At 51.8% G+C, this 18,654-nt stretch overlaps 5 protein-coding genes across 5 annotated transcripts; 3 read left to right on the top strand and 2 right to left on the bottom strand.

Moving 5' to 3' along the window:
• Positions 1-1,943: 1,943 nt before the first annotated feature.
• Positions 1,944-4,714, bottom strand: N7539_004441 (exocyst subunit SEC10; the record flags this gene model as incomplete). Its single annotated transcript, XM_056934043.1, has 2 exons — positions 1,944-4,234; positions 4,291-4,714. 2 exons carry the CDS (start codon positions 4,712-4,714, stop codon positions 1,944-1,946), a joined length of 2,715 nt encoding a protein of 904 aa, XP_056791584.1.
• A 1,003-nt stretch (positions 4,715-5,717) lies between these two features.
• N7539_004440 (ditrans,polycis-polyprenyl diphosphate synthase) lies at positions 5,718-6,949 on the top strand (the record flags this gene model as incomplete). Its single annotated transcript, XM_056934042.1, has 2 exons — positions 5,718-6,249; positions 6,357-6,949. 2 exons carry the CDS (start codon positions 5,718-5,720, stop codon positions 6,947-6,949), a joined length of 1,125 nt encoding a protein of 374 aa, XP_056791583.1.
• Positions 6,950-7,645: 696 nt separating this feature from the next.
• Positions 7,646-8,446, bottom strand: N7539_004439 (uncharacterized protein; the record flags this gene model as incomplete). The annotated part of the gene is made up of 2 exons (XM_056934041.1): positions 7,646-8,265; positions 8,392-8,446. The coding sequence occupies 2 exons, from the start codon at positions 8,444-8,446 to the stop codon at positions 7,646-7,648; spliced, it is 675 nt and encodes a 224-aa protein (XP_056791582.1).
• A 2,958-nt stretch (positions 8,447-11,404) lies between these two features.
• Positions 11,405-14,023, top strand: N7539_004438 (putative C6 transcription factor; the record flags this gene model as incomplete). Its single annotated transcript, XM_056934040.1, has 2 exons — positions 11,405-11,479; positions 11,561-14,023. 2 exons carry the CDS (start codon positions 11,405-11,407, stop codon positions 14,021-14,023), a joined length of 2,538 nt encoding a protein of 845 aa, XP_056791581.1.
• Positions 14,024-16,816: 2,793 nt separating this feature from the next.
• On the top strand, positions 16,817-18,232 carry N7539_004437 (uncharacterized protein; the record flags this gene model as incomplete). Its single annotated transcript, XM_056934039.1, has 1 exon — positions 16,817-18,232. The coding sequence occupies one exon, from the start codon at positions 16,817-16,819 to the stop codon at positions 18,230-18,232; it is 1,416 nt and encodes a 471-aa protein (XP_056791580.1).
• Between the last annotated feature and the right edge of the window lie 422 nt (positions 18,233-18,654).

The raw sequence follows: 18,654 nt of genomic DNA, 5'->3' as shown, positions 1-18,654 counted from the left end.
TGTAGGTTTCGCGGTACGTCAACACAGTGGGGATGCCCTCGACGGTTCGAACGGAAGCCGAATACAACACGAGAATATTCAATTGACTTACGATACCAAATTCGTCCTTCTTTGCGGATACCGTCCGTGAGATGGCAGTATTGCAACCCCTCAACTGGGGGTTATCATCGTCCTACGAGTTGCCAGGACGAAACTTTCTTTTTATTTGACTCTTGTCCAGCACTATTATTACCCTCTACGTATCCAGCGGCCAGATAGTTCAACACGCCAGATGACAGAGCCGGAATGATTTCCGGGAACAATTGAATCGAATCCAAACACTCAAGACATCACCGTCCGGACCCAACTTGCAGAACCCCAGAACATTTCATTCACAACACCCGATCCGGCCATATTTGCCAAACCTACCGACGACCTCAGCAGAGCAGGTCGAGACATCGCACCCAACAACCGCGTCTGATCCATCACAAACTCCTCAGCCGGATGGATCTCACGAAATGCGACCCATACATATCTAATTCAGCTGCACGGTCCCACTCTGCCACGCGAGCTCACTTTTTATTTTCTCCTCTTAGTCCCACAAAATCCAGAGGATCAAAGATCTGCCCTGCTTTAACTAGTTCGATTTATTTTTCCGGAGACCGAGCTTTGTCGGTGGCGTGGGCTAGTTTCATGCAAGTCAACCGGAGAGAGAAAAAGTGGTCAACTGATACGGTTGACGAGCTGGACAACTTCCGAGGATGTTGACTTTCTACCTGATGTATGACTTTATCCCTAAGGTTCATGTTCAGGTATACCTGTCTACCTAGCAGTGTACTTTGCTCTGTTGACCGCGGGATTTGGTGGAGACGTGGAAGTCAAGAAAGTACATATGACGGTTGTTTGGAAGACGACGATTTCTACGTCGGGCAAAAGCAGAGTCCGAGTTCACATCGAGAACATTCCATAGCAACCCCTCCTGAAGCCCGAGATCAATATGCTCGGGCTCCCCTCTATGATGACACTTGACTGAGATGTCATGGATATCGCTAATACATCCACATCTACACTCTGCCGTCTCCCCTGATGGAAGGAAAAAGGTTCCATCGCACGGATCCGGCATACTCCCAATTGAGCATCCACTCAACCATACGGACGACAAAATCCTGTGAACCCATGCCTCGCAACGACAACAGACCAACATACAGGCATACAACCTAAGCTCGGACCTGAAAGGTTCAAAGTTCGGCACTGCCCTCCACATGGCGTCTGCCCGGGGCAAGAAAATCTCGCCCTCCATGCATGTCCAGGTCGATGATGTGTCTGATCCGAAGGTCGAAGTACCAGGAACTCAGTCATTGGGCCAGGGCGCCAAATCCCACTCACCACATGGCGTGAAGCTTTTTCACGTGCCGCAAACCTTGGAATCAAGGGACAGACCTACTACAACTACAGTAACAGCCTCTCCAGTTCAGATTCCGACGGTCTGATCCTGTCCGGGTTGGTGAAGGGGACGGGAGGGGGTCGTTTCTCTGCATCCGTGTGGATGACGCTCGTCTCGTCCTTACCGGTCGATTGCTTCGCGGACATGGTCAGGACAACTCGCAGAATCAGAATGGGGCTAGTCGAGGTATTCTTTGGAAGTCGGCAAATAAGATAAGGTATATTGTCCGAGGGGTAGATCCATGCTTACCAGAACTCTTACCCAAGTTTAAACCTATGTATGCAATGAGCTTAGTGCCTGTCCTCTTTGAGAAGAAGAAAAAAAAAGACAATCAAAGCCGGCACAAGTCTGGCAAGCGTTGTAGGATATGCGAAGACCCGAGTCAATCTGATTTATGGTAGGATCGTGAATTGTTTCAAATCTGTCAAACTCAAAGCCAATTAGATGAAGCGTTGCTGCATCCTCGTCTATCATGAACCCCCCAAACCTTGTCTAATCTTCCAACGCCACGCGTCCGTTGTTACAACGCATTCAAAACTTGTTGCATGGCCAACGTATTGGAATCTTCTCTCCGTGACACATAGGCTCGTACTTCTTGCACACTCAACTTGGCCTCCATTTGTCCGCCAGCACTGCGGCCAGGCCCCGTCGAAGTCCCCGTCGCCCCACTGGCTGCACCGCCGCGGATACGTTCGCGAAGGGCCTCGACGCCAATCACAAAGAGGTTGCCCACTTCCAGCAGCACGTCCAGCGCGCCGCCAGGTCCCTTGGTGTCCTCGTCAATGTCCCAGGACTTGAGTAGGTCGGCGTATTGGGTCATGTCCTTGGTGACCATCAAGCCACCGGGCCCGCTGACAGCGAATCGCTTAAAGTGTTCGAGTAAGAGACCGCGGGTGCCGAGGGCGATTTCGGTGAGGACGTGGCGGACGTTGGATCCGCTCGAGGGGAGTGCGGTGCGAGCAATGTTGTGTACTCGGGTGAGGAATGTGCAGATGGAAGCGCATGTCTGTAGAAGAGTCAGTACGGGAAGACGATGATTCATTACAAAGAGGAAAAGAGCGTGAACCGCTGTCAACTCCAGGGGCAGGAGGAAACTCACTGGTGTTTGCAACATCTCCAACCATGCCGCATTGTCACTCTCCCGGGGACGGAAATCATTCTTCCTCTGTCCCGACAAGAGTCGACTGACCCACGCCAACGTAGCATCAATAGTCTTTTGTTCAATGGTATTGATCTTCTCCTCGATCCGTGACGTAGTCTGGGAGATTCGCTTCTCCATGTCCCGTCGGGTAGTGATGCTCGACGTCGCCAAGGGCAGTAACACCGCGTTCACACACATCACCATCAAGGTGGTGACACTAATGGTGGTCCGCACAGACATGAGGAATCCCAAATCCGGTTCATTCTTCCCGGATTCCTGGGCCGTGGCAGCTTCCAACGCGGCGTCAAGACAGACATCCACGTATCCATCGCCCATATTGGCCAACAGAAAGGTCAAGAGGGCTGACACATCCTTGTGCGTGTCGGTATTCACGCTCAGTTCCAAGCCACGACCAACCGCCTCAGCCAGCCACTTGAGCATACGCTTGGCGTCGTTCAGGCTCGGCTGGCCCTCTTCATCGGAGATTTTGATTTCAGTCAAGCGTTGAGTCTCGGGCACATCGCCCACCTTGGCAACGTGCAGTAGCATCCGCCGTTGTGTAGGTGGCATCTCGGGCGAGTCGAGTCGACTTATAAAAGCATCTCGAGTAGCGGACAGTAGCTCTGTAGTGCTCGGCCGTGAGAGAGAGGCCATGAATGTGGTCGCGGCTTTCTTGCGACGCGCATGATAGGACGTGAATTTGAAGAGTACGGCGTGGAAGAGTTCCTCCAGAGTGCGCTTCTCTCGTTCGATGTAGGAGGACCCGACAAAGTAAGGAACGAAAAGCTCCTCCAATTGGTGATCCAACAGCAACGCTGTCTGGGAGGAAATGGACTCGGGATGTTCGGTGAGGCCATGCGCTTTGAGGTCATCAATCAGGGTGCTGATATAGCCCCGAGAGCTCTGCAGACATCGCAAGAATGCCAGCGAAGACACCCCACTGGCCTTGTCCAACACCATCTCGAGTCGCTGCTGGATCGACTGTTGGAAGACACGCTGAAGAAACTTGCCCAACACTTGCTCGTAGTACGGGAATGCTCGTCGGATGATTGCTGATTCCTCCTGTACCACAACCTTGACCTCATCCAGCAAGGACTGTAAACTAGGTTCCACGCCTGGTAGTTCCGCGTCGGGGTCGGCCATCTTCTCCCACGATTCAGCATCCCCACCCACCTCCTCCGTGACTAACTGGCTGCGATCGATAAAGAACTGATGCTGATTCACAAAGAGCGCAATCACGCTCGAGCCACCATTGAAATCCTGCAGCACGGTCGCACAGTCCTTCATGCCCTCAAAGTTCGCCTTGCGGTAGAAATCGTCAAATTGTTTCAGCAAGTCCTTTTCCAATGTCTCTGAGAATTTCTCAATAATCTCGCGTGTATTCCTCCGCGGCGTGCTGTGACCGGTGCTCAGATCTTCCGAGGACGAAGAATTGCCCCCGTATTTGCCATTGCTCTGCTTGGACGAAGATTGCCAGCTTTCTGGATCGAGGCGCTGACTGATACGCAAAAGCTGGCGGGCTATATGCGCGGAGCGAACCTTGGCCTCTGCCGTACCAGACCGTCGCAGGTTCTCCAACAAGGCAATTTCACCGCGATTGCACACGCCATCCCAGCACTCGAGCAGGAAATGCGCATCTAGCGCCCGGCGACGCTGTCGGTCCAACTCTTCTAATTTTCGACCCGTCTCCACGGCCATATTTCCCATCCCCCCGCGGCCCCTCTACCTTCACCATTTTCTAACCCATTGCCATTTAATGACGTGTCCAACTGCTGAAATGATTCGATCGTTTGTCGCAGCTTCCGGCCCAGTGTTGTCAGATTCTGGGAATGTTGAGCCTCTGCGCGTCGCACTGCGGCAGACAATTCATTTTCTCGGATCTCCAAGTCCCCGGACAGTTCTCCCAGGCGTCGCTGCGCATGCTCAAAGGTGCGGATGAGCGGTTTCGGGTCGAAGGGTTGATTCGAGGCGGCCACAGTGCCCGCAGCGGAGCGGCGATGGGAGATGGCAGTGTCAGAGAGGGCCTCGATGAACTCCTTCACGATGAAATCACGACTGGAGAAATCTTCCAGCGAGAAACTGGGGCCTTGAGGAAAGACGGAACGAGCGGGGTTTGGGGTCGCGATGGATGCATTATCGGGCATCATCATGATGGCGGTAGCGGGGGAGTCATATGGAGCCGATGGGCATTGACCCTAGACAGTGATGAATGAGGCTTTCTCGACGCAAAGATCCTCGAATTGTGCAGATCACCGGGGGACTGAGTGACGAGAGCTCTGGGCGTAGACCAAATCCGGGGTAAGCTAAAGAGGTACGAGCTGGTGGAAGCGTCGGAGGTCCGGGTAAATTCCACCGCGCGCCAGGGGCAGTTAAGGTTGGAGGAGGTTAGGAATTGTAACTGCGCGGTATACAGGGGGGAAGCTTTAAAGATGACTTTAGGGACATCGCTTCCAGATTTTACATGCTCAACATCGCTGTATCCTTTTCTTACTATTGACCCCCGGATCCGTATTTCCATATCGTAATCATCAGTGTCGCCACGAAAAAGCATAGCTGAACCTCTCTTCCTCCGCCAGTTTACTGCAGGACTGTCCGCAGTCCATACTCCATACGAACACCTGAATGAAATGAACAGAGTAAACGACACCTTCATATCGGTCATTCAGTACTGTCCATTGCCCAATATACGAAAACTTCAAGCCTCCTGGCCTAGCAGGAGGCATGAACGAGCTACTCGCTAGTAGCTACTACCTACTAGCTACTAGCCAGTGCAACATGCTGAGCACATGTCACGCCAAGAACACTTTGAGCATGACGCGACGAAGTGTGCCAGCGGAATCAACTAGGCAGCAAGTGCCCAAGAATCAATTTGCAAAGCAGTTTGTGTAGAGGTCCACGCAATCCTCTACTGATCATATCTGCAAAAGCGCACCCACACAAATCATCTCCATTGAGTCCGACTTCTCATCTGTCGAGCCGATCAATTTGCACGTGGGTTGTCTGATACAAGTTCCAGCTCCCAATCCCTACCGTCCACCGTCCACCGGCCCCGAGAAAGACACCCGTTTTTAACTTCTAGTTCCACCATATTCATCCCGACTTCCGATCTACACTACATTTCCTCCCACGTCCTCCAAACCAAACCCCGCGACAATGGTCTCCAAGACCGATCGCGAGATTCTTCGCGCGGACATCCGCGCCCGCGGCGACAAGAGTCTCACTGCCGCCGATCGCGAGAATCTGCTCAAACCCTACCTGCCCGACCCGGCAGACCTCGAGCCAAGCTCGAATTCGTCGGCTTCACAATCCCGTACCGGATCTGGCCCCTCGCAACGGCGCCAGCAGCGAGCTCGCAAGAAGCCGATCCGCACATTCCTCAAATCGCAACTTTATAAATTCACTTATGCCATTACACATATCTTCTTTGGCATTGTGGTCCGCTTACTGCAGGCGTACCACGCGGTGGTAGATCGGGTCTTCGCTATTGTTTACCACCACCATCGGACGCCGGAGTTGATTCGGAAGGATGTCAGGGGTTTGAAGCGTTTGCCGGAACATCTGAGTGTCATTTTGACCCTTCAGAAGGAAGACGATGCGCTGGCGGTATTGATGGACGAGGTCGCCGAGTTGGCTGCCTGGAGTGCGAGCGCAGGAATTCCGCAGCTCAGCGTCTACGAGAAATCAGGTATGCGACCAAAAAAAAACAACACCCGAGAACAAAGAAGAGCCTACACCCAGATACAAATATACTCACACACACGCTCTCTCTCTCTCTCTTTCTCCGCATTATAGGAATCCTCAAATCATGTATCCCTGCCCTGCACCGCAACATTTCCACCAAACTCACCTCCTACTTCGGCACATCCTCCCAACAGCCCTCTCTGCGACTCTTCGCCCCTCACCACCCCGTCTACGGCGGCGCACACACTACACAGCAAACCCCTCGATCCGAAAGTACCAGCACCCCATCCCAATCCCTCACCATCCTCCTCCTCTCCTCCACCGACGGCCGCGAAACCATCGTCGATCTGACCAAAACCCTCGCCGAGATGTCTCAAAACGGCAAACTCTCCCCCGAGGACATCACCCCCGAACTGGTCGACGCCGAGATCAGTGAGATCACCACGCAGCCTCTTCTGTCGCAAGCCGCACAGGAGAGTGCCGGTACACAGCCGATCATGAAGCCCGAGCCAGATCTTCTTCTTGTGTTTGGGTCCTTTTTGAAATTGGATGGATATCCGCCGTGGCAGATCCGGTTGACCGAGATGTACTGTACGGGGGTGCATCATCGCGGCATGACGGGGTATGGAGAGGCGGTGGAATATCAGGGCTTTATGAGGGGGTTGTGGCATTATGCTGGGGCGCAAATGCGATTTGGTCGGTGATTCCGATAGACTGTGGGGCCTGTTGCAGATGACAAGGGGCCCATGGAGTTTGAATATTCGCCAGAGTGCTGGCTGCATACTAGTCAAGGCTAGTCTATACCTCTTTTGCATCGTTAATTCGTGACAGTATTCATTCAACTTGTATATTATCAATACTTGCCGGGACAATCCGATCTCTATGGGTGGAAATGACGGGCCATCCCGTCTGTGATATTGAATGGTATCTATGTAAGATGGTGTAACGCTCGAGACTAAGCGGCGCAACAAGAGACGAGAAGAAAGGGTCATGATAGCGCAGATGATGCAATATATTGCTCCGAGGAACACCAGCATTCATTATAAGGAGACTCCAAAAGACCAGAAAGCAGAAACAAAACGCCTGAGTATGAGGAGAAGAATGATGGAAGAATGACAATGCTTGGTAAAGAATACCCGGTCTCATACTTGGGACAAGCAAGAACGATGGGAGGTGGAAGAGGGGGGAAAACGATAACAACAGCAATGCGTCGTAGGGGTGAAGCCCCGTGCTCCGGCCTCAGTCTGCACCTCGCTGGACTGTGTCGAAGACTGGATATCCTGCTCCAAATATGTCATGAAGAGAGACGTGTGCCGGAGGAGGTGTAACATATAAGTGGGCGTAGGGTTCGTAGAATCATCAAGAAATCATCGGCGGTACGGAAGCTCCACCAGGAGGCTTTACCCGTGCATCATGTCTTGATTCCGATGATCCACAGACCAAGGGAACTGGGCATGACCCTGTACGCAGTCCAAACAACGGACGATTTCCGACCCGGTCTCGGTAAGCCCTTCGACTGCACAGCGAGAGCAAACTTTTCGTTTGCGGGTCAAACCTTCCTCGCCATTTTCGCCATCGGAGAAGTAACGGTCTAGCTCGTGCTCGTTGGGGATGCTTCCGTATGCGGAGCCCACGCAATCAGTGGCATCGCACTGGCGCAGACAGATAAAGCAGGCCCGTTGTTGACACATGTCACAATCGGCGTATGCATCTAGCACTTGTCGGGTCGTGGGCCGTCGATGGCAGATGTGACATGGCCGCAGAGCGGAAGCAGACGTTGGAGGGTATGAAAGTGGCACGAGGGTCTTCGGGGAGACGGGCGGCGAACAAGAATCCTGAGCAGATGTGTACACGCTGGGCGTCAAAGGGGATGGTGGTTGGTGTGGTTGAATAGTAAGATATGGGGGCTGCAGGTGTCTCCGTTTTCGAGGCAGACATCGGGGGCGAAACGACAAGTCGTTGAGTTCTGCAGGGTGTCGAGGCAAGGGAAGCGGGCGGTTGCCGTCGAAATCGGTGTGCTCTTTGCAGAAAGGAAAGAACGACGAACTGCAGGCGCGGTAGAGAGCAGTCAGTATTCAGAGTCACCGTGGACACATCGTGCATCTCAGGATATAGCCATATTGGGCTGCTAACGCGGAGAACTTACGGACGACCCAAGCCTGTGTTTTCTGATTCATTGTCTCGCTTTCTTTTTTTTCCATGTGGCGGACAGTGAGCTAGCAGGCTCTAAGAAGCCAGGCATCAGGGAGGGTGTGCGTCCTAGGCAACTCGAACTTTGAGGAGGTGAGTGGGCAGGCAACAGAGTGAAGCTGTATTGGGAGGACGAAGGGGTGTGGTGGAGGGTCTGGTGAGGAGTGTCAAGTGAATCCAATTAATGGGGCAGACAAGCAAAGCTCAGGCCCGCCGAGTCACGGTACCTGGACTGAAGGGAGACTAACATTCACCGCTAGTGACCAAAGGAGTTAGACGGACGGTTACCACGGAAGGTCCCCACATCTGGTCGCTTCAGCGGCAGTTCGACTTGACAACATCCTCTACTGAAGACTACGTGGTCGTACGGATTCTGCGATCTCAAGAACTCAAGGCAATTTTGTGGCGCTTTCTTATTTTATTTCTAAGAATCCTTCGATGTGGCTTGACTTCAATGATTTGGAAGGCACTCAGGTTATTCCCCTCCTCGACTCACCGGCCAGCAGATCACACGCGGTATTTCCATCGAGTCACAACTGAGCTCGTTTCCTACGACTTGCGGGCAGATTTAGATGCTAGCTAAGTGCATACAATATGTGGCGATCAAGAAATACATGACTTGATTGATCGAGATATCGATCGTGTCTGTTTCGCTGCTAGTGGTTACTCTGATTATGCGGCTAGTAGCGTCGAGGGCGAAACTTTGCTCTTGTCCTCCGATGATTCGAAATGCTTTGGACATTGGTAATTAATCATCGTTCATTGTGAAAATTCCTGACTGCAGTCGATGCAGACGTCATCTTTCGTTCTCATTCAGTGAAGGATTATCGAGTCCTCCGCGTGTATAAGTTCCTACTTGAATGCCTCGTTATGCAGGTAAAAGAAAAATGAGTCTGGTGACTTTGTCACCTCGACCGGAAAAATATATGAGCTCTTTTTAGATGGCACAGCTGATGAAAAACCTCGGTCACCATCAGCCGTATGAGTCTCGGTTTCTGGAAAGGAATTGATATCCATGTAATTGAAAGGCTAGCCAGATGCGCCCAAGTAGCAAGTGCTTTGGTACAGAATTTCGTCCGTGTACTGGACTCCACGACCTGAAAGATTAGGTAGGTACTGTATGAGGGTTAAGGCCATGTAAAGACTGGAAACTCGGCCCGCATGTTAGGTGGATGTTTGAATTTGAGAATTATCTCCAATACATGCAGATACCTACGTATCCATCACCTGCGAGAAAGTGTAATGAAGCTCCCCTAGTGGTGCTGAGCTTTACCTGTTTCAAAGTGAGTGTCTGCCACGGCGGTCGAACACAACATTGTATTCCCTTCAGAGTCTCGTGATCTAGAACAGTCTCTGATACTCATTCCAATGAAAATAGCGTCATCATTTATGCTGGTCATTCTGGTTGGTGACAAACCAGACAAGACAACTTCAAAGCCGTATCTGCCCGGGTGAAGCTGACCCGCTTCACATCATGTATATTGTGGCCCGTGAAGCTTTCGCATCTCAAAGCAGTATGGCACACAAGTCGTGCCGGAAATGAACCTTGGTCGCCCGGGTGAATGGTCCCGGTTGAATTTGCCTGGGTTTCAACGCAATCTGAGGGTTACGAAAAGTGAGACTGGAGATGGAACGGTATATGTGGACAAATACTGTAGGCCAGGGACTGAAATCGCGGAGAAAGCGGTCGCAGTACAAGTCTATCGTGATCCACAAACCTGCCCATTACCTTTGCCATTGGGGCGGTTGAAACTTTAGCCGGCTGAGATGCACTAAGAAACTCTGGCACTTGGACCCAGCGATTTGACGCAAAGAAGACCAGCACCATGTGCAGCCCTGCGCCGCCTCGTGCATTTACATTGACCCTGGACAATGGATACTTGAAACCAGATGCGACATTGATGAGAAGATCAAAGGCTTCATGCTTATGGGACGGACGGAGGTGATCACATTTCAGCAACATCCGTACTTTGTGAGACCCGTTTTCGCCCTGGCAAGCAAGTCTCGAGAATGAAGACGACAAGGGCGAAACGGACAGAGCTTCATGCCTGTGAGCGAGCCACTTAGGCCGATATCGCCACTGCAGAGCGACATAGCGACAGAGCGCCAGGTGTATTCGTTCCACCTCGAAAAGTCCAACAACACCCGCCGCCATCGTACCTTTCTCCAGATCGGGCGCCTTGTGATCGCCGCGTGGAGGCTCCATAACCCGGTTCAAGGCTTCGAGTATGAGACTTGAGCCAGGTAAGGCTTCTCGAGAACGTGACACAAATATCTCGATCAACGTGACCAGTCATATTTTCGCTGAATCTGCGATTCCCTTGATGCAGAAACACAGATCGCGCACATCGTCTGCTTTGATTGCCCTGAGACGACCGGCTATTCCAAACTATGCAGAGTTACAGCCTCCTGCAGGTTAATCCATGGTGGATCTTGTGGGGCCGTGGGGAAGTCCGAGGTCTGAACCTGCAATCCCGAGTGTCCAAGTCCAGGCCGCACTCTAAGTCTCGGGCATCCTATTCCTTGGACACTTTGCACTCCGTCCCGTTCGTCATTCCTGCAACAATCTTCTTTCTGGGCGCGAAGCGGATGTCTGCAGCATAGCCCCCAAGTTCTTACGGAGAGATCACACTATCTGACCCGACCAGCTGGGGCAAGTCTTCAATTTGATCTGTCCGACTCAGCGAGCGTTCAATCGCTGCCGATCCCCCACAGCGTCTCCGGTCGTCTGGATCCTCGTCCCAACTGAAGCTGCAGGTCGGCCAGTTTGTCACGATCGATCCTTTCACGTTCCACGCGATTGACGGTCATAACGAAATCGGTCAGATCGGGGGCGTGCATTGGGCCATTTTGACCTTCTTCAAGGCTCTCTGCCTCAGTTCGGTCCAGCCAGTCTTCGCGTCGACAGTCGAATTCCGCCAATATCAAACGGCGCAGGCCATGCGGCTCTGCTCACAATAAACCTCTTCATGGATGAGGGGGCCGAAAAGGCGACTCGGCGGAAGAGGGTATCACGGGCGTGCGATCGCTGCCGAAGCAAGAAGGTGAGTCGCGGTTCGCTCATGTAAGTCAAGAAATCGAGAAATGGCGCCACTTGCTCATTCACTTGTGGTTTACCCATTCAGGATAAATGCGATGGTCTCCGTCCGACCTGCTCGGCTTGTCAAGCTAGCGGTCAGCCTTGCTCCTACGATCCTCACGCGAAAAAACGTGGTTTGCCGGAGGGATATGTTCGTGGATTGGAGAAATTATGGGCACTTTCATTGTGTAACATCGACGGGTTCGAGGAAACCATGCTGGCCATGCTAGGCTCCACGGCGGAATCTCCAGATCGTCGAGAAGCCATGATGTCCATCTGGTCCGATGACGGCGCATCAGATAGTCTTCATGAGACATGGAAGACGAGCCGATTGTGTAGCGAACTAGAGAGGATGCTGTCAACCCCCGAGCAATCTATCACTACAGGCAAGCGACCGCGCGCCTCGAATTTGGATGACTCGAATCCACAGGTCGGTGGTCAATGGGGCTTTCGTATCGCTCAAGAATCGACTCCTCTGGGCCCCGAAGCCCCTCATGTTACCGTACCAACAACCGTCTCATCCTCCCACGCAAAGCGAGCCAGAACGTCGCTACCTTCGGACGCCCGAATCCCCTCTCTGTCAGATACCGGTGCCCAGATGCTGCGACTACCTCCTCAAACATCGCAGTTACTCGATATTTACTTTGCCGCAACGCACTCCTGGTTTCCAATCCTCGCCAAACACAATATTCTCCGCGCATCGTATTTCTACGCAACCGGCCCTCTCTCCATTTCTGCAGAATCCAATGGGTCCGGGGACCATGCGGCTTTGTGGGCAATTCTCAGCTACACGGTGGCTCAAGGATCAGTCAAACCTACGACTAGCCCTTCTGATCCATTGAGTCGTGCAAGAGAATATTATTCTATTTCTCGGGGTCTGCTTCCCTCTGAAAAGGAGCGATTTGAACTGGGCCATATTCAGGCACTGCTCCTTTTGAGCTTGGTCAATATCGGTCTGAATGACTGGACTGCTGCGTGGCTCTTGAGCGGCCAGGCAGTGCGCATGACCATGGCCATGGGTTTAGGTACATCTATCGACTCACATCGGGCCGACGAAGAAAGACAGGGCCAAGCGGTGTTATTAGGCTGTTTTGTGATTGACTCTCTACTTTCATTCCGACTCTCTCGGTCCCCTGCCATGTCTTCTGATAACCTGGCGACCGTGGGATTGTTAGAGGAAGACGGACTTGAGGAGTGGAACTCGTGGATGGACGTTCTCCCACTGGCACCGCCCCCGACGAGAAACCCTCCTCGTGGAGGGCCCCTTCAATCTCTCAGCTGCTTTAATCGATTGGTGGAGCTGGCGGGCATGCTCAACAAGATTGTGCGCAGCGTCTCGTTGGGAGGTCAGGCTGCGAGTATGATTCCTCAAATGTTGAGGGACCTAAAACAGTGGGAGAATCATCTTCCGCAAGGATGTCGTCTATTTGGCCCAGAATCCGCCGATGTCGAGCGTCAATCAGCTTTGCTTCCTCATCAGAGCTACCTTGGTCTGACGTATGTGTCAACGCTGCTCTGGCTACACTCGCGCCTTGCCCCGGCCGAACGAGTCTCATTGGCGGATGATGTGAAGAGAATCGTTTGCCGTGGGCTGTCGATGATCACACAACATTTGGAGCACTTCCCCATGTGTGGACTACCCCCGATATTTGACGGTGGATTACGGATTGTCAGTGAGCAGGCCACCTTGTTGCAACAATCGAGACATTCGCCGGACAACTACTCATCCCGACGTTGGGCGGAGGAATACCACTCCAGAGTCCCAGCATTAGCTTCAATGTGGCCGATCTATAGCTCGTACGCATCGTCGACCGAGCGCTGGCCAAGATACAGCAACGGCCCCAGAACGGCGTCGGGCTATGCCCGCAATGGCTTCTCCTCACTCCCAAGAGACCTAGATAACGTTGGGAGAGCCACGAGCGTGGTCCATGGCATTCATCCTTCGGATCAAGCCAGCTTCGCGTTCTCCATCGTGGCCTCCAGCAAGGATCAATCATTGACCCCTTCCGATACGACCATGGGGAATTCGGAGGTTCCTACGATGCAATCAGTCCTCCACCAGCCGGCACTGTCTGATCGCTTGACGGCGGCCCCGAACATGGCAGATCGAATGTTTGCACCGGGGACCGCGAACCCTCAGCCCCGTACACCAGACTCCTACATGTCCAGCTCAGTATTTGGTGGCAAGCCTGCGACAAGTGATTTATCTGTACCTGTCCACAAACAAGCTTCATTTAGCCATTCTGCCAGTACGATTACGAGTGATCTTGATGCGATATTCAATGACCTCGCATACCTCGACACCACCGAGTGGTCAAACAACCGCGAGGCTGGCCTCAAAGACTTTGGCTTCTTGGATGATAGCACTTTTCAAGCGTTTTGTCATGACCCCGACCGTCTGTTGGGATCTCAGCCTTTGGTTCATCCACCGTCTATCGAGGATATATGGCCCCCTCCAGGTTTTTTTCCAGAAACGTTCCACGAGGCTGGGAGTCAGCAAAACGGTTGAAGCACCTTAAGGGGAGACAATTTCTTTATCCCGGTCGCGATTTAAGAACGACCTCACTAGCAGAGATGTCCCACACTGCTGTGTCTCGACGTAATACCTCGGCGCTGTCCCTGACGAGGCTCGCACGGTCGTCACCTTCAAAAAGCCGAAGCTCCATTAGCCCCACCGCCATGGATGTGCTCGCATCCACAGCAATTTAAACGGCTCCAGTCATGTGTTTCACATGTTCTTCAACATCGAGTGTCATCGCAAGCGACCGGCTGTACATCCTTCACATTTGAATGCAAGAAGAAGCAGCGACGGCATTCCGGATAATACTCATCAGGAGCATGATAATATGTCACTTCTTGCCGCCAAGAACTTTGTGTCACAAAGGACTCCAGAATCGGATTCGATGACCATCTTTTCTCATCTCTCCCACCTTGTTTCTCCTCCTGCATGGAACCTTGTTCCTGATCGGCGGGGCTGTTATTGACGTTGTGCTCCATCTACCGAGAGAACGGCGAGAAACGGTGGTGTGCGCTAAATACTGGATATAGCGAGGTGGATCTCAAGAAAGGGGGAAGAACGGGTGTTCACTCCAACCCCTGAAGCTCGAAGCCCAAAGCCTTCATTGAGTACGATCGGCGACAGGAAAAGCTAAGATTGCCTTGCCGTGTGCCTCGCTTTGGCAGTCAAGGCTTGGGCCCAGAGAGCGCACTCAAGAAGGTAGGTACTACACTACTGTGGAGATTTGTCTCCTCCGGCATTCCTCAACTTCGCACATGAGTTGCCTTTGCAAACATATTGATCCCCTGAGATACAGAATTGACCTTCCTAACGTAATCGTATCCGGACAGTAATTGACTAATTGTCCCCTTTGACATTTCGAACCCTATCATTGCTCGAAATGGTGCTATTTGTAGCCGAAGATTGGCAAAATCCAGTCCGTGCCGGAGAAATAATACATCACTCCTGTCAAACATCCATAATTTTCCCGGTCGCAAATCATTGCCCTGGCATCGCCAGTGTTGACTGTTGACTGCATCGACTAAGATAGTTCGTCCCCTTCACTGGGACCATACTCATAACTCAAATGTAGGTAGGCGCATTGCAGTTATAGGCGAATAGCGCGCCGATCGCAGTCTTCTCTCCACTTTCGGGTTCTTTGGCGTGAACGACTCGCCGTTTCTTCCTTTGAACGCTCCTTGACGCCCTGGAGCCTAGGAACTTGATTCACTTGTAGCACTCTTACATGCCCTTCCCCTCCTATCCTAGGCGCTTACACTTGACAGTACCTTTGTACTTTTTTTTCTTATGCGATCAACCTTAGGAAGCAACCACCGGACCATTTCTCCTACTGTTGCTGTGCCCCCCCCTGAGGATGGCTCATGTAGCTTTCTAGGCGGATATGCTGATCAAGGTCCTCCGCCACGGCCATTCCTTTCCTTTGGGAGTGTCCACTTTCACGACGATCAAAAAGGGAGGGTGGCCACATTGCCTTTGCAGGGTTGACCGGTCAGGTACCGGTGGTTCTGTGGCGATGAGTACAGAAAACGAACGGATGTATTTCCGATTTACCGTCAGTTTTTTAGACATGTATCTGCTTCAACTTGACCTGTTGCTTCAATGCTTGCTATAATATGTATAATTATACAGATTAATTACTGACTTAGGTAAGTAGGGTTCACACCTACGGAAACTGACATACATTGCCAGAGTCAAACATTCCTTTTTTTGGTAGATATGGCTTTATGAATCACTGGAAGTATTAGACTGAAGCCCTTATCTTATGATCTTATTATTATCATCCCGCAGACTCGAGCGTCGAGGGTGATGACGCCCAAGACGTGGGGCTGTGGATTTCTTTCCAGGTCCTTCACACGCAACTGGTCCCCGGGTGGTGTTTGTTTGTTTACTGATGATCTGTCTATTTCTAGCATGCATACCAAGTCGTCGGGCGGTTAGTCTGACAGCTTGTGCGCTTAGGACTTCAGAAGACACTGCCAGTTGGGTCAGGATCAGGCATTCATGCTCTTGAGTGGAGGCTTAAGTATCCCCATTTATCGTGTCCCCACGGGATCGGCTGTTTCAAGCTACAATAGAGTAATGCGAGGTGGATACATTGGTGGCCAGTCAAACCACAATTGGGCTTCCAGGAACCGCCGTGGAAGTGTATGACTACGCGCCCACTTTGGGGTATGTACATAGGATCCGAGTGAGGGTCAACTAGTCAAGTTATGTTCATTGTATGCTAGTGTAGTTTGTCATCGAATCGCGGAAGAACTATAATGACAGGGTTTCAGGGACGAGCATGGACGATCCTCGCTTGTGTCATCCCTCATGAAGATCTGATCCCGCTTTTTGAAGCGACTGCTGTCGGGTACTTCAGAAGTTCAGACTGCATCATCGTACTTGATGCCTTACAAGATCGCATACCTTTCTCACTCTTCTCGTTTCACGAAGCGCAGTTCCTGGGGGCGGGAAATGCCTCTCCCTCGTGCGCTATACCCTCTATCGTTTTAGATCCTTTCCAGGGTCTGCAGATTGCCATCTCTTTTTGTTTCTTTTTTTCCTTTACTCCTTGCTCAACGCCCCTCTGCGGGACATTGCTACTTATTCATGGCATTATCTGTCTAAGATCCCACCATCATTCATACGCGTTATTCTCGTCTTCCCTTCATATATCCCGCATCTGATCCAGTCATTTCTGCTGTCCTGCCTGACAGCGGTGACATACTCGAATATCTTTCTGTCGTCATTCGACTCACATACACTCCTACGGGCCGTGGCAACAAACCATCACAAATCAACATGATGACCTCATCCATACGATGGATGGCCTGCGCATCTATCATTTTGGCAACAATATTGATATACTCTATCTTCTCCTCAACACCCCCAGAAATCACATCACTAGAGTCACAGAGGCAATGGGCCCAATCTGCAAGTGACTCAACGCCCTCTGAACTCCACCGGCCATTCTCAGACTTCAAATCATGGCAGCAACAACAAATTTCCGAAAATTCCTCAGACGACGATGAGCGCTGCGACAGGATTCGCAAGGGCATGGAGGATATCTTCGTCGTCATGAAGACCGGGGCAACCGAAGCTCGGCAAAAAGTCCCCGTACAATTACACACCACCCTGGAGTGCATTCCACACTACGCAATCTTCTCCGACTACGAGGAAACAATCGGGGGAGTGAGCACGCACAACATCCTGCAAAATATCTCTCAGGCAACACAGTCCAAGGAAGCTGAATTTGGACTCTACCATCGACTTCAAAAAGTGGGGCCCGAGGACCTGACTCCGGCTGACTTTGGCGACCATTCCAATGGCCCCTTTGGCAAAGTGAACAATCCCGGCTGGAAGCTGGATAAGTGGAAATTTCTTCCGATGATCGCTGGCGCATTGGAGGCTCGGCCCAAGGCAAAATGGTACATCTTCATCGAAGCCGATACGTACATCGTCTGGCCCAATTTGGTCACCTGGCTCTCCCGGCTCAATCATACCGAGAACCACTATCTCGGCAGTCAGATGCAGATCGGGGACGTTCTCTTTGCGCATGGCGGCGCGGGAATTATCCTGTCTAAAAAGACAATGCACCTGCTAAATGACTACCAGAGCACACACCAGGAAGAACTCGAACAGATGACGAGTCGAGAATGGGCAGGAGACTGTGCCTTGGCCCGAGCACTGAGAAAAGTCCACGTCGATTTGACCTGGGCATGGCCGATGATGATGACTTCACGGCCCCAGGAAATCGACCATTTCTCCGAGGCATATGGTCGCCAGCCGTGGTGTTTCCCAGCCGTTTCATACCACCACATGAGTCCTCGTCACATCGAAGAGATGTGGCGTTTCGACCGAGGATGGTTCAAGAGCGGCAAGAATGCGCTTCTCCTGCACGGGGACGTCTACCGAGAATCGGTCCACAACAAATCGCTCGCAACCCGATCCAACTGGGATAATCTCTCTCCAGCCGCTGTGACATTGAATCCATCAGGTGAAGCGTCTGCAGATGCTTGCGCCAAGGCCTGTGGGAAGAATAATGACTGTTTACAGTTCTCGTTCAATCGCGAGAAACAGTCCTGTAAACACGCTTCCACGACGTTTGGCGGTGTTCCTAGCAATGGAACCGACTCTGGATGGATCACACATCGTGTGCAGCGACTTTTGGATACTTTCCAATCCTCGTGTCCGGAGGTGCAATGGGTGTTGCACTAAATTGACCTTTCGTTCCACAAGACGGTATATTTACGACATTAGTCGGAGAGCTCTTGAATTATTTCACCCTTCTGATTGACCTTCTTCCCTCGTTGCATATATTTCTTACATGAGACACTACTTCCCTACCTGCCCATCATTCGCATCTGCCATCTCCTCCAACATCATGACAGGAAATTGGCTTTTCAGAATAAGTTGCTGATATCGACTTCGTTGCCCGCCTATTCTACCCTCGTCCGACCGTCTCTCCTTCGTTCTGTCCCTCTTCCTCCCACATCGTCTTCTTCTCTCCTGGTCTGCTGCGCAGATTCCAAAGTTCGCATTCGTCTTTCGAGCCCCTCTAGCTACTATGCACGTGCTCTTGCCTCTATATAGACACATGCACATGCCTTGTCCACTACTTTCTGGAAAGGCTTCAATTC

This window comes from Penicillium diatomitis (assembly GCF_028827545.1).
Source record: "Penicillium diatomitis strain IBT 30728 chromosome Unknown utg000004l_segment0_segment0, whole genome shotgun sequence".
In the NCBI taxonomy this organism is placed as follows: Eukaryota; Fungi; Ascomycota; class Eurotiomycetes; order Eurotiales; family Aspergillaceae; genus Penicillium; species Penicillium diatomitis.
The sequence above is the reverse complement of the archived record's forward strand: the minus strand, read 5'-3'. Positions and strand labels throughout refer to the sequence as shown.